Below are 14,082 nucleotides of genomic sequence, written 5' to 3'. Positions count from 1 at the left end.
TTTGTAGATTGTGACCTTATTGTGAGCATATTTGGTTTTGGACCCAGATACTGTTATTCCATACCCGATACTATTCCTTGACAATCAATTGTTAGTTCATTTCCAAAAAAATATTGTTAACATTTCATGGTCTTTAATGCTATGATAATGCATTAATATTGAGAGGTGCCTTGCCCGACAGCAAAGCAACAAATTGGCAAAAATGGGAAATCAGCATTCAATAGAATTTACAATACATGTTTTATTTTTCGTACGTTATGTGGCATAACAATAAGCACTGCCCCTTGAAAAGCTGGAGGTTTGACATGGAGTTATAGTTGTGAGGGACAGGCAGTATAATTTGTTTTTCAAAAGGCAGTTGAGTCTAATTTTGCCCTGATTAATTTGAACTGGTAAATAAGTCTGTCCAAAAAGCTGCCCAGCAGCCCAAAATCACGTGATCTGGGAGAACAGGAAGTTCAAACCCAGAAATCCTTTATTTCAGGGCAAAGTGCACTGAACTGAACTTCCCTTTACCTCCCTAAAGCTTCGAAAGATGCTTTTTGAATACCTGAGGAATGTAGGAGCAGTTTGTGTGCTTAGTTGTATTGTTAATTAAGTCTACCGCCCTCGAAGAAGGAATCCAGATCACTAACATTCTCTGGACTGCCAGTTGTGACTTGTTTTAACTAATCTGCAGTTTGTTACTGACTTATACATTTACTAAATGGCTGCAATGTATTTACTTCAAGGTGGTGCTCACAGAAGCTAAACAGGCGGAAGGACTTGACAGGCATGGTAAGTGGAATATATATTGTTACAGTGGTATACTGTGTTGAATAAATGAGTGTAATACAGTGTATTTTTATGGAATATGTTGTGTTTTTCATTTAAAGTTGTTCATATAAATGTGGCGTACGTATGTACACATATGTGAGTCTCAATCAGGGTCAGTCTTGCTGTGCATTTCACATTATTGTGCCAGAAAAAACAACTTGTTCTTGTGATAACAACATCCCAGCTTGCCCTGTGCTGTTACAGGGAACTAAGAGCTGCTGCAGAGCACAAAGTGGAGTAACCAAGGCTAGATCTGTGGTAGCACCGTTCGCTGAGTCAGAAGTGGGTTCAAGTCCCACTCCAGAAACCGGAGCGTAGAAATACGGAGACAGGGAGTGCTTACACTGTCAGAGGTGCAGCATTTCAGATGAAATGTTGACCCAATGGCACTGCCTTGACCTCTCTGGTAGATGTAAAAGATCCCTGAGCAGAAAAGCTGATTATTCGGTCATTTATCTCATTGCTGTTCCTGGGATTTTGCCATCTGTAAATCGGTTGCCACATTTCACAATAGTGGCTCCAGTACTTCATTGATCTCAAAAACTGCTACTTAAATGCAATTAGGTTCTTCCTTTACTTCTAAAATGAGATCAGCGTGAAGTCTTTTTCAACTTGAAATATGTTTCAACCTGGCTGAGATATTGTTGTTGATCATTTTGAGTACTTTGCGCCTTAGTTTAAAAGATGGGTTTCAAATTTGTTAAAATTTATACTGTAATCTTTGATGCACGATCAATTACATAAAGACGAGAGTAGGATGTAATCGAGGCTTTATTACACTGAGATGTGTGGCCTCCTACAGCAGCTGACGAAATGGCTGCTGTACTGGGAGCACACATATTTATACTCTGCCTACTGGGCGGAACCAGCAGGCAGGGAGCTACCCCCGTACCTGTAGTACAGGGGCCTTACCATAAAGCACCTATATCAACATCCTATATATACATCAGTGGTGACTACCACATTCACCCCCTGTTTAAAAAAAATGAGTCCGGCGGGGGTGGTGGAGAACTATACACAGAAAGTTGCGTTTTAAAAGTATAGATAATATTACAAATTCAGGCGGTCCGGCGCCTCGATCTGTTGTTGAGAGCACCGCAGTGCTCGTGGCGACTCCGGCGGCGACTTGGTCTTCGGTGACTCCGGGAGCGTGTCGAAATCCTCTTCATCCCCGGGTGTGAGCAAGGGGAGGACGGATTGTCCCGGAGCGGGGGTTGCGGTGGGGTGCGCCGGGGGAGGGGAGGGTGGTGCCGGGGCAGGGGAGGGGGTGTGTGTGGAACCAGCTGGTGCCAGGTCCCTGAGGGAGGCTGTGTCTTGGCGGCCGTCGGGGTACGCTACGTAGGCGTACTGCGGGTTCGCATGGAGTAGCTGTACTCTCTCAACCAACGGGTCCGCCTTGTGGAGTCGAACGTGTCTACGGAGGAGAACGGGTCCTGGGGCTGCCAGCCATGTCGGGAGCGAAACTCCGGAGGTGGATTTCCGAGGGAAGGCAAAGAGACGTTCATGGGGGTTTCATTAGTTGCGGTGCACAGGAGCAACAGGGAGGACCGCCTGCCAACGGAAGGCTGGGAGATTCCTGGATCTTAGGGCCAGCTGGCCAGCCCTCCAGACCGTCCCATTCTCCCTCTCCACCTGCCCGTTTCCCCGGGGGTTGTAGCTGCTCGTCCTGCTCGAGGCAATGCCCCTGTTGAGCAGGTACTGGCGCAGCTCATCGCTCATGAATGAGGATCCCTGGTCGCTGTGGATGTAGGCGGGGAAGCCGAACAGAGCGAAGATGGTGTTGAGGGCTTTGATGACGGTGGCAGACGTCATATCAGGGCATGGGATGGCGAAGGGGAATCGAGGATATTTATCGACCACACTGAGAAAGTACGTGTTGTGATCGGTGGAGGGGAGGAGTTCTTTGAAGTCCACGCTGAGGCGTTCAAAGGGGCGGGAGGCCTTCACCAGGCGCACACGGTCTGGCTGGTAGAAGTGCGGTTTACACTCCGCGCAGACCTGGCAGGCTCTGGTGATCGCTCTGACTTCCTCGATGGAGTAGGACAGGTTGCGGGCCTTGATGAAATGGTAAAAACGTGTGACCCCTGGGTGACAGATCGTCGTGCAGGGTCCGGAGTCAGTCCACTTGACTCCGCTGGCACATGTACCTCGGGATAGGGCATCGGGGGGCTCGTTGAGCTTACCGGGGTGATACAAAATCTCGTAATTGTAGGTGGAGAGCTCGATCCTCCACCTCAAGATTTTATCGTTTTTGATCTTGCCCCCCTGTGTGGTATTAAACATGAAGGCAACCGACCGTTGGTCAGTGAGGAGAGTGAATCTCCTGCCAGCCAGGTGATGCCTCCAATGCCGCACAGCTTCAACGATAGCTTGGGCCTCTTTTTCGATGGAGGAGTGCCGAATTTCGGAGGCATGGAGGGTGCGGGAAAAGAATGCCACAGAACTGCCTGCCTGGTTGAGGGTGGCGGCCAGAGCGATGTCTGATGCATCGCTCTCGACTTGGAAGGGGAGCATCTCGTCGACCGCGTGCATCGCGGCCTTGGCGATGTCGGCCTTGATACGGTTAAAGGCCTGGTGAGCCGCGGCCGTCAGAGGAAAAACAGTGGATTGAATGAGTGGGTGGGCCTTGTCCGCATAGTTTGGGACCCACTGGGCGTAATACGAAAAGAACCCCAGGCAACGTTTGAGGGCCTTGGGGCAGTGGGGGAGGGAGAGTTCCATGAGGGGGCGCATGCGATCGGGGGAGGGCCCCAGAACTCCGTTCTGGATCACATAGCCGAGAATGGCTAAGCGGTTCGCGCTGAACAAGCACTTCTTGTTATACGTGAGTTTGGGGAGAGTGGTGGTGTGGGGAAATTTGGCAAGGTTGGTGTGGTGTTGGGTGCTCTGGTGCACAGATGAGCCAACACAGTTGTATGTGGTACAACTCTATTTTATTATAACTCTTATAATACAGTTCGTTCTGGATACTCTGCACGTGCTGTCTCCCTGAGTGTCCTTGGCAATAGCTGTGTCCTGGTTCCCCTCTGCAGCTCTTACTGACCACCAGGGGTTGTGTCTGTGCTTTTATATCTTTCTGTCATTGGTTGTGGTGTTGTGTGTTCTGATTTGTCTGTTGGTGTGTCTATCATGATGTGTGTGTTTGAATATCATGACATCCCCCTTTTTTACAAAGACAAGTGCCTACGTGGTTATAAATATAATTGTGTCGTGAGTGCATCTAAGAGTGTGCGTTTGTGTTGTGTACAGCGTGTGTTTATGACGTAACTATTTACATGGGGCGATGTCGGGTGCGTCACACTAACAAGGTTGTACCATAACAAAACTTGGATGCGAGAGAAAAAAAAAACTTGAACATTGGTCCGGTCAGACGATATCTGGAACAATAAACAACAACAGGTTATAATACAGAAGTGTTTGACTTTTTGAACGTATTAACAGCGTTATAAGTCCAGTCTAATGGGTGACCGCCTCAAGAATGGGCTGGTCCTCAAGCCGGTTCAGCTGTGGAGATTTGGGGTCACACTGGTTCACCTTGGACTGTTGGAGGTGATGCTGTTGCCGAAGTCTCTACTTTACCATTTGTTGTACTTCATGCAGTGCTTGGTTTTTTTCATTCTTGCAAATATAACATTCAACATCTTTGTTAGTGGTGCCCTGGCTGTGGTTTGGTTCTGGTGGCGATGGAAGGGGCATGATCCGTGGCATCTCCACGAAGTCATCCTTGGGAACCAGTGGAGGATCCGGCGTGTGCGTACGGTGCAGTTGCGAGCGTGGAAGGCGGCACAGAGCCCGCTGATTGCGCCTACGCACCAATCCATCCGCCCTGCATGCCATGAACAAGGTGGAGTCTGTTTTCTTTTTATGTTTGTGGTGGACGGCATCTTGTAGCCGATGGGTCGTTGCCATCGAAGTAGCACCATCACTAATATCATGCAAGGCGATGACTGTGCCAGATGTGGAAGTTGGCCAAGACCGTGTACGCTGGTTCCAGCCACCTGCTGTGCCGGAAGGGCGACTCCGCAGAGAAACGTCGAAGCATGTCGCCTTGGATAGAGAATTGTTGCTCGCATCAACGTCTGGCGATGGCGCGAGTTGGTGTGTCCATCTTGGACCGCCGGTGCTGGTTGCCACTGCCGACCCAGTGGGACTGCCACGCGATCCATTCCCTGTCGCCGTGGCATCTGCGGTCACCCTGAGCGTGCCATCACCGAGGCCGCGACACCGCCCGTCCGGAGCAAGGTCTGGCGTGCGCAGATCAGAGTCGGCGCTTGGCTGCTCCCCATCTGGAGTCCGGTCTGCCTTCCGTCGATGCCCCCCGTCCGGAGTCCCAACAGGTTCACTGGAGGCAGCCGAGATTCCCTGAAGCTGCACTTCTGGAGTCGGAACATGCAGGAATGCACCAACCAGTGGAGAGGCTCGAGCCATCGAGGGTGGAAGCGGTGCGCCGCCACCGCAGTCGTCAGTGGTCCCACCGTGATCGTTGAGTGCCTCGGTACGCACTAGGCGAGGTCTGTCACCATGCACCTTTTGCATGGGAAGTGGGATGCTGTCGTCACTCGTCTCACATCCCGTGGATAGGTCGTCATTAGCAGCTTGCTGTTCACTAGGGTTGGGTAAATTGTCAGAGTTTTCATCTGGTGGTGCACACCATGTCGGTGGACTGTCATTGTCTTGCCATTGTCCTTCATTTGGGCTTTTCTTCTTTGGAACTTTAAATCTTCCCCCAGACATTGCAGAACCTTGTTTATTACCCCCAAATTCTCCCATATGTATGGTCTCGAATATAGTATCCACTGTTTCTATCGACATTGTACCATTTTTTCGATCCGTACTAAAACACTGGCAATTCTCAGTCTGCTCCTTGCAAGTTAAACATACAATTAATTTCGTTAGCAAATCCTCAGCATCCTTCTGTGGCCGTGCTGCATTATTAATCTCTGTTCGGCTACAATGATCCTGAAGGTCAGCGCATAAACCTTTTTTCTTCGGGCTTGGACGAGGCGATTCCTTTGGCTTGTCTTCAGTTGGGCTTGAACAGTCTTCAGCGCTGTGCCCTTTATTGTAGCATGAGAGACCGTCATGGTCATGCTGCTGTGTAGTGGAGCATGGTAGGCTGTTATAGCCTTCTTGCTGTTCACGGGAGCATGGCAGACTTGCATCGTCTGCCGCTGGTTGGTCAGGAGAGGTTGCTAGACCCTCATGGTCTTGTTCCTGCAAGGACTGCGCTCTGGAGTCTTGCGTTCCTTCCATCGTGGAGTCCGTCCACGAGCTCTCTGTGGAGGCTTGTGACACTGGAGTCACTTCTTGTTCGTGCAAGGACTGCGCTCTGGAGTCTTGCGTTGCTTCTATCGTGGAGGCTGTCCACGAGCTCTCTGTGGAGACTTGTGACACTGGAGTCACTTCTTGTTCGTGCAAGGACTGCGCTCTGGAGTCTTGCGTTGCTTCTATCGTGGAGGCTGTCCACGAGCTTGCTGTGGAAGCTTGTGACACTGGAGTCACTTCTGGTTCATGCGAGGACTGCACTCTGGAGTCTTGCATGACTTCTTTCATAGAGTCGGGAACGTTGAGCGGGACGTGGACCACGCTCTGTGTGGCAGCAGGGCACTCTCCGTGTGCTTGCACCGCTCCCTGTCTGGTAATGTCAGGCTGCAGCATCATCCGGTACTGATAAGTTGGAACGTCATATCTGCTGGGTTGAAGATCCTCAAATCCGAAAAATGAATCCGCATCTGCGTCGGATTCAATATGGGGGCCGCCAATGTGCAACACGAAAGGTTCGTCCGAGTCATAGTCATATAGGACCACGGAGCTATCATTGGGCTCGCGAGGTCCGGAAACACTGTAAAAATCGTCATCGAAGTATTCAAGGTCGGAATCATCGGCTTGTGCGTAGGTAACTGCTTGTCGGAGGGTTCTTCGGAGGTTAAATTCATCTCCTGGGTCAATTTGCGGCACTGTGCTGTCATTCCAGGTGAAGGAAGGTTGTTTTACAGCTTTAACAGATTTTTGTTTTTTTGATTTGGGACGTTTCCCTTTTAAATTGGATTTGGGACATTTCCTTTTTAAATTGATCCAGTCTTGGGCCTCTGACATCCTGACGCTCGGTATGTAGCACGTAGGAAGCGACTGCGCATGCTCAGATCGCTGTTCCTTTACCGATGGCCGTTTTCTTAACTGCGCATGCGCAGCATCTCGCGCATGCGCAAACAAAACTTCCGGTTCTGCGCACTTCTCGCGCAACTGTGCTAGCGTTATACCTTTAGCAAGATGGCCGCCGACCTCGACCCAGCCTTTTCTCAGGCCCGGGATTTCGGGCTCCGGGATCCCAGCCACGAGGTGAGTACTGCAGCTTTTCTTACCTTTAAGTCCCCATTGGATTGCGTATTCTTCACAGTACTTGGCGAATTTGCCCATGACTGCCTGGTAATCGTGCCTTTGCTGCCTCCTGAAGAACCTGAACCTTCTGAACATTGCTCTTGCCCTTGCACCGGCGACGATGAGGAGAAATTCAATTTTTTCCTTATCATCCAGGTCTTGGAGTTCAGCTGCCGCCAGGAACAACTCGAACATTTGCCGGAATCGCCGCCAGTTTTCGTGGAGGTCGCCGTCGCACTGGAGCGCCTGCGGAACCGGGAGCTCGTGCATCATGCCTGGGCACTGCTGGTTGTCTGTGTACACTGAGGTATGCCGGCAGGTATCGATCCACTCCTGTACCATGTGGTGTTGGGTGCTCTGGTGCACAGATGAGCCAACACAGTTGTATGTGGTACAACTCTATTTTATTATAACTCTTATAATACAGTTCGTTCTGGATACTCTGCACGTGCTGTCTCCCTGAGTGTCCTTGGCAATAGCTGTGTCCTGGTTCCCCTCTGCAGCTCTTACTGACCACCAGGGGTTGTGTCTGTGCTTTTATATCTTTCTGTCATTGGTTGTGGTGTTGTGTGTTCTGATTTGTCTGTTGGTGTGTCTATCATGATGTGTGTGTTTGAATATCATGACAGTTGGCGTCATGGTCCTGCTGATCGTGGCCGCAGATGGTGACGTTATCCAGGTACGGGAAAGTGGCCCGCAGCCCGTATCGGTCAACCATTCGGTCCATCTCCCGTTGGAAGACCGAGACCCCGTTGGTGATGCCGACGGGAACCCTAAGAAAGTGGTAAAGGTGACCGTCTGCCTCAAACGCAGTGTATGGGCGGTCCGCCTTATGGATGGGGAGCTGGTGGTAGGCCGATTTCAGGTCTACTGTCGAGAAGACCCGGTACTGTGCAATCTGATTGAGAATATCAGATATGTGTGGGAGGGGGTACGTGTCGAGCTGCGTGTACCGATTGATGGTCTGACTGTAGTCAATGACCATCCTGTTTTTCTCCCCAGTTTTGACCACTACCACTTGGGCTCTCCAGGGGCTGTTGCTGGCCTCGATGATGCCTTCCCGAAGCAGCCGCTGGATTTCAGACGTGATGAAGGTCCTGTCCTGGGCGCTGTATCGTCTGATCCTGGTGGCGACGGGTTTGCAATCCGGGGTTAGGTTTGCAAAAAGGGAAGGTGGGTCGACCTTAAGGGTCACGAGGCCGCACACAGTAAGGGGTGGTCGGGGCCCGCCGAATTTCAGGGTTTGGCTCTGGAGGTTGCATTGGAAATCCAGGCCGAGTAAGAAGGCAGCGCAGAGGTTGGGGAGGATGTAGAGGCGGAAGCCGCTGAACTCCACGCCCTGGACAGAGAGAGGCGATGCAGTACCCCCGGATCACCACGGAGTGGGACCCGGAGGCCATGGAGATTCTCTGGTTAGCGGGGTGTACCGCGAGGGAGCAGCGCCCTACCGTATCGGGTGAATGAAGCTCTCAGTGCTCCCGGAGTCCAGCAGGTAGGAGATCTCGTGCCCATTGACCTTCACTTTGGTTGAAGCAGTTGCGAGGTTGTGTAGTCGAGACTGGTCAATCGTGACCGAGGCGAGACACAGCTGGTCGTTAGCGGTTGCAGGCGATGAGCGGCCAGATGAGGTCCCGACGGGCATGGGTCCCGAATCGGGTAAGATGGCGGCGCCTGTTGATCCTGGGAGGAACAAGATGGCGGCGCCCATGGGCCGAACGTGTTGCGAGTCGGGCAAGATGGCGCCGTCCACTGGCCGCACGTGGTCCTAGGAGGGGAAGATGGCGGCGCCCACTGGCTGCACTTGGGGGGGTGCCGGGACAATAGCGGCGATTGAGTGGGCCTGGCACACTGCAGCGAAATGTCCCTTCTTGCCACAGGCCTTGCAGAGGGCGCTCCGCGCCGGGCAGCACTGTCGGGGTGTTTTGACTGCCCACAGAAGTAGCATTTGGGCCCCCCCGGGGTTGGTTGGCTGCCGTGCAGCACAGGCGTGGGATTGGCTGAGGGCAGTCGCTGATGGGGTCCACGATGGGGCGGCAGTCTGCGGAGTCCACAATGCACAGGGGGGGGGGGGGCGCGCGGTCGGGGGCATAGGTCTGAATTTTGCGTGATGCGACCCTAAGTGAAAGCGCTAGTTTTTTGGTCGCCGCGAGGTCGAGCGTGGCCCCCTCTAAGAGGCGCTGGCGGATGTAGTCAGATCCTATGCCCGTAACAAATGCGTCTCTCATTAGCAAATTCGAGTGTTCCGTGGCCGAAACGGCCTGACAGTCACAGTCTCTAACTAGGGGGAGCAGGGCGCACCAGAAATCTTCCACCGACTCACCGGGAAGTTGACGCTGCGTAGAGTGTGTTAGTCCGCTGAGCGTAGTTTTCCTTCTGTGGACAAATGGAAAGACGTTGGAGCTCAGCCGCTTGTAAAGGATCTGGAGCTTCTGTGCTTCTGGAATTTCGTCTGGCGCAGACCCGATGTACACTTCAAAACAGGCTAGCCAATGTTCAAAGTCCTTTTTGGCGTTGTCTGCTTGCGGATGCAGCTGCAGGCGATCCGGCTTGATGCGGAGGCCCATCTCTGAAAACTTTAGTGTAATAAATTGATGCACGATCAATTACACAAAGACGAGTGTAGGATGTAATTGAGGCTTTATTACACATGGGCGGGATTCTCCCCTACCCGGCTGGGTGTGCCGTACCGGTGGCAAGGAGTGGCGTAAACCACTCCGGCGTTGGGCCGCCCAGAAGGTGCAGAATCCTCCGCACCTTCAGAAGCTAGGCCGGCGCCGAAGGGCCTCCGCCGGCTGGCGCGAGTCGCCGCATGCGCGGGAGCGCCAGCATCTGCTGCCGTCATCCCAGTGCATGCGCAGGGGGGTTCTTCTCCACGCCGACCATGGCGGACCGTTGCACCAGCCGGTGCGGAGGGAAAGAGTGCCCCCATGGCACAGGCCTACCCGCGGATCGGTGGGCCCTGATCGCGGGCCAGTCCACCGTAGGGCCCCCCCCCCGAGGACCCCGCAGGCCGCCCGCAGAGCCAGGTCCCACCGGTACGGACCTGGTGTATTTTACGCCGGCGGGACCCGCCAAAAGCGGGTGGCCACTCAGCCCATCCCGGGCCGGAGAATCGCCGGAGGGGGCCGCTTCCAACGGCCCCCGACCAGCACGGCGCGATTCCAGCCCCCGCCGAGATTCTGGCAGCCAGCGTCGGGGCGGGATTCACGCCGCCCCCCCCCCCGCCGATTCTCCGGCCCGGTGGTGGGTTCGGAGAATCCCACCACATGTTTCACACTTGTTTCTGACCGAACATCACTACAACGCTGATGGTGATGGTGAATCAGAGGAGATTCTACACATCAAAAGTATTTACTTTCATATTGATTCTGACAAGCTTTAAAGCATCAGACACAGTGAAGGGAGGCAACTAAGACATTATTAAGTGTACAGGTACTTCTCTTTGAGTTGAGAGGGCAGCATACCATTACTTGTTGGTAGCAAATAGGCTATTATGGTTTATGGGCAGCCCATGCAATTATGACAGACTTTGCAAGTGGAACGCTCAGAACATTCCTTTTGTTTTTTATAAACAAATGTGCAGGATGTTCTAATGTCCTGCCAACATTAATGTACACATCATGTTCTAATTATTTCAAGGCTGCGAGACCCACATCTTTGGAATACAGGAACAGCAAGTAGTCTACTCAACCCCTTGAACCTATTCTGCCATTCCACTGGATCTTTAGCTATATCTTAAATCCATCTACTCCATGTCTGACAAAAATCTATTAATCTCTGGTTTGAAAATCTCAATTGACTGACCTAACAGCTCTTCGGTGTGCGTGTGGGGCCGGCCGGCCGACAGGGGGGAAGGGAGAGAGAGAGAGAGAAGAGTTCCGGATGTCCATTAGCCTCTTTGTGAAGGAGTGTTTCCTGACATCACTCTTCAATAGCCTAGCTCTAAATTTAAGGTTATGCCCCCAAGGATGGACTTCCACATACCAGAGGAAATAGTTTCCTGCAGACCTCAAGGTCATTGTCAATGAATGTAGTCTGTCAAAACATAGGATTCTCCCCTCCCGCGCCGAAGTGGCCGCGCCGTCGTGAACGCCGTCGAGGTTCACGACGGCGCAGAACGGCCCCGGCCCCGACCGATTCAGGTCCTGACAATGGGCCAGTATCGGGGCCGCGTCATCTACACGCGCCAGGCCTTGTCGCCCACGTAAAAGCGGCGCCGCATAGATGACGCGGCCGGCGCCGCATAACGGACGTCATCCGCGCATGCGTGGGTTGGCCGGCGCCAACCCGCGCATGCGTGGTTGCCGTCCTGTCTAAATCCGCCCCGCAAGAAGATGGGGGACGGATCTTGCGGGGCCGCGGAAGGAAGGAGGTCCTCCTTCAGAGAGGACGGCCCGACGATCGGTGGGCACCGATCGCGGGCCACCCCACATTCCAGGTGAAGCCCGGTGCAGGATCCCCCCTCGCCCACCCACAGGCCGCCCCCCCCCCCAGCGTTCACGCACCGCCCAGGACTGCAGCGACCAGGTGTGGACAGCGCCGGGGGGAACCCGCCGTTTTGGCCTGGCCGCTGTGCCCATCCGGGCCTCAGAATAGCGGGGGTGCCGGAGAATCGCCATTTTGGGTGTCTCCGGCGATTCTCCGGCCTGCGAAACTCGACCGGGCCGTTCCCGCCGCTTGGGAGAATCGCGGGAGGGCGTCGGACCGACGTCCCCGGAAATTCTGGCGGCCCAGGCGATTCTCCCAACCGGCGTGGGAGTGGAGAATCGCGCCCATCGTGTGGGGGTGGGGGTTGCAGAATCTTCAATCTTCCCAGATCAGGGTTCAACAATTGGAGTGGAAGGTCTCCCAGTAAATCCTAGAGCGACTGCATGAACAGCTGTAGATGTTGTTTGCTGATCAAAGTTATGGTGGGAGGTCAAGAGAAGTTTCCAGGAAATTACAGCGAGCATGCCTTCTTTACACCATCTTGCCTTTGAACCATTTTACAGCTGACATCATCCTTTCTACAATTTTAAGGTTAGTCCCCCTTATTCCAGACTCTCCACCGTTTCTCGATCTCTGCCCATCACTTCTTTTAACCATTGAGTCACTTCACTCAGATCACCCCTTACTCATCTTTACTCAAGGGAATACAGGTCCAGCCTTTGAAAAGTCATCATAATTTAATCCTTTTAGCCCCAATTCTGGTGAATTTCTTTTTAAAATCTTACATGGGATTACATGGGAAATCTTATGTGGATTTCACTATTCACTTGGAGGATAGAACAATGGGAATTTTATTCATTGTTGTGTGCTCTAGACTCAGTTTGTTTTGTGAATCTGCCGTGGTCCCCAGAACATTAAGCTGGGTCTCTGGATTACTAGTCCAGTGACAATACCACTGTGCAACCACCTCCCTCCCCTGTGCCGCCAAGGCCAATATATCATACCACAGGTGCAGTGACCCGAACTGAAAAGGGTCAGACCCTAGCTTTAGGTTACTTCCAACACTTTATTCTAGCCCCTTGAGATAAAATTTAGACGATGTGCTGAACAGCAACGTTGTTAGTAATTGGAGATGACGTTATGACATAGATTATCCACAGACTGTAGAGAATTGTTTATTGTTTCAGATTGTGTGTTTAAAATGGAACCTTGCCTGGGTCAATTCGTAAAGCACAACTTTCTGGAAGAAAAGCCTTTTCGGCAACAATGGGTGGAATTCTCCCATTCCCCTCCCACTGGAGTGGATCGGATTGGATTTGGATTTTGTTTATTGTCACGTGTACCGAGGTACAGTGAAAAGTATTTTTCTGCGAGCAGCTCAACAGATCATTAGGTACATGAAAAGAAAAGGAAATGAAAGAAAATACATAATAGGGAATGTTAGTCTTAGAGTTAAATTTTAAAAGATTAGAACGATGGTAAGATAAGTAAGAAGTGGATCTGTTAGGGAGAGCTCGCAAAGAGTCGCCTCGCTCCGGCGCCATCTTGTGCACTAAGCAGTGTGGAGCTGACTTGCACCCCACTCACTGGTGAAGGCTCAACCGAAATCTTTCACTCACGCTCTATTCTCTGCAACAACAGAGGAAGAACTTGCCAGTCCCAGAACCATGTATGAAACAACATGGCGTGCAGAAGTCGGCACCCATGTGGGCCATGCTTGAGGCTGCCTCCGGAGTTCAGAATGGAGTTTGCCAGCAATCCTGGGTCCCAGAACACCACAACAGCCAGGAGGGGAGGTGCGCCATCATGTCTGCCCCGTAACAGAACATGGTGCAAAACTCGTGTGTTCATATTTAATGAGGTCAGGATGGGAAGGTATGGCATGGTGTCCTGCTGGCCTGTGCAACGGTAAACACTCCTGTTTCCCACCACGGGACTTTGGATGTCCATTATATGTGGACTCCTGTCTAACCTGTATTGTGTTTCATTTTAATCCCCATCCATCATTAATTTAAAAATGTTTTTATTTTCATTCTGACAGTTTATATTTAATCATGGAAGCCAAAGTCAAGACTTTGCAGAGATGCCTCAACGGTATTTATAAGGTAAAATACAGAATTATAATAGTTGCATTGACTTTTACTATTTCTGGTAATATTTCTCTTATTTTTAAAATTTAGAGTACCCATTTCTTTTTTTCCAATTATGGGGCAATTTTAGTGTGGCCAATCCACCTTCCCTGCAGATCTTTGGATTGTGAGGGTGCGACCCACACAGCCACAGGGAGAATGTGCAAACTCCGCACGGACAGTGACCCGGGGCCAGGATTGAACCCGGATCCTCAGGCTTGGGAGGCTAACCACCGCGCCACGGTGCTACCCTCAATATTTCTTGACTAATGCTGAGGCCCAAGTGTTTTATTTGGTGGGTACACAATGGAGGTGTCGGTCTCCACTTGAA

General features: G+C 51.9%; 1 protein-coding gene across 2 annotated transcripts in view; it reads left to right on the top strand.

The window, feature by feature from the left end:
- Positions 1 to 501: 501 nt before the first annotated feature.
- LOC140409102 (synergin gamma-like) overlaps positions 502 to 14,082 on the top strand; it is an 87,594-nt gene continuing 74,013 nt past the window's right edge. For both annotated transcript variants that reach the window (XM_072497233.1, XM_072497217.1), the window contains exons 1-2: positions 502 to 777; positions 13,664 to 13,727. In XM_072497233.1, coding sequence (XP_072353334.1) covers positions 13,677 to 13,727 — 51 coding nt within the window. In that variant the 5' untranslated portion in view covers positions 502 to 777; positions 13,664 to 13,676. The remainder of the gene's footprint in view (positions 778 to 13,663; positions 13,728 to 14,082) is intronic.

The sequence above is a fragment of the Scyliorhinus torazame genome, chromosome 1 (assembly GCF_047496885.1).
Source record: "Scyliorhinus torazame isolate Kashiwa2021f chromosome 1, sScyTor2.1, whole genome shotgun sequence".
Lineage (NCBI taxonomy): Eukaryota > Metazoa > Chordata > Chondrichthyes > Carcharhiniformes > Scyliorhinidae > Scyliorhinus > Scyliorhinus torazame.
Note: the sequence above shows the minus strand (reverse complement) of the source record. Positions and strands in the feature narration are given on the sequence as shown.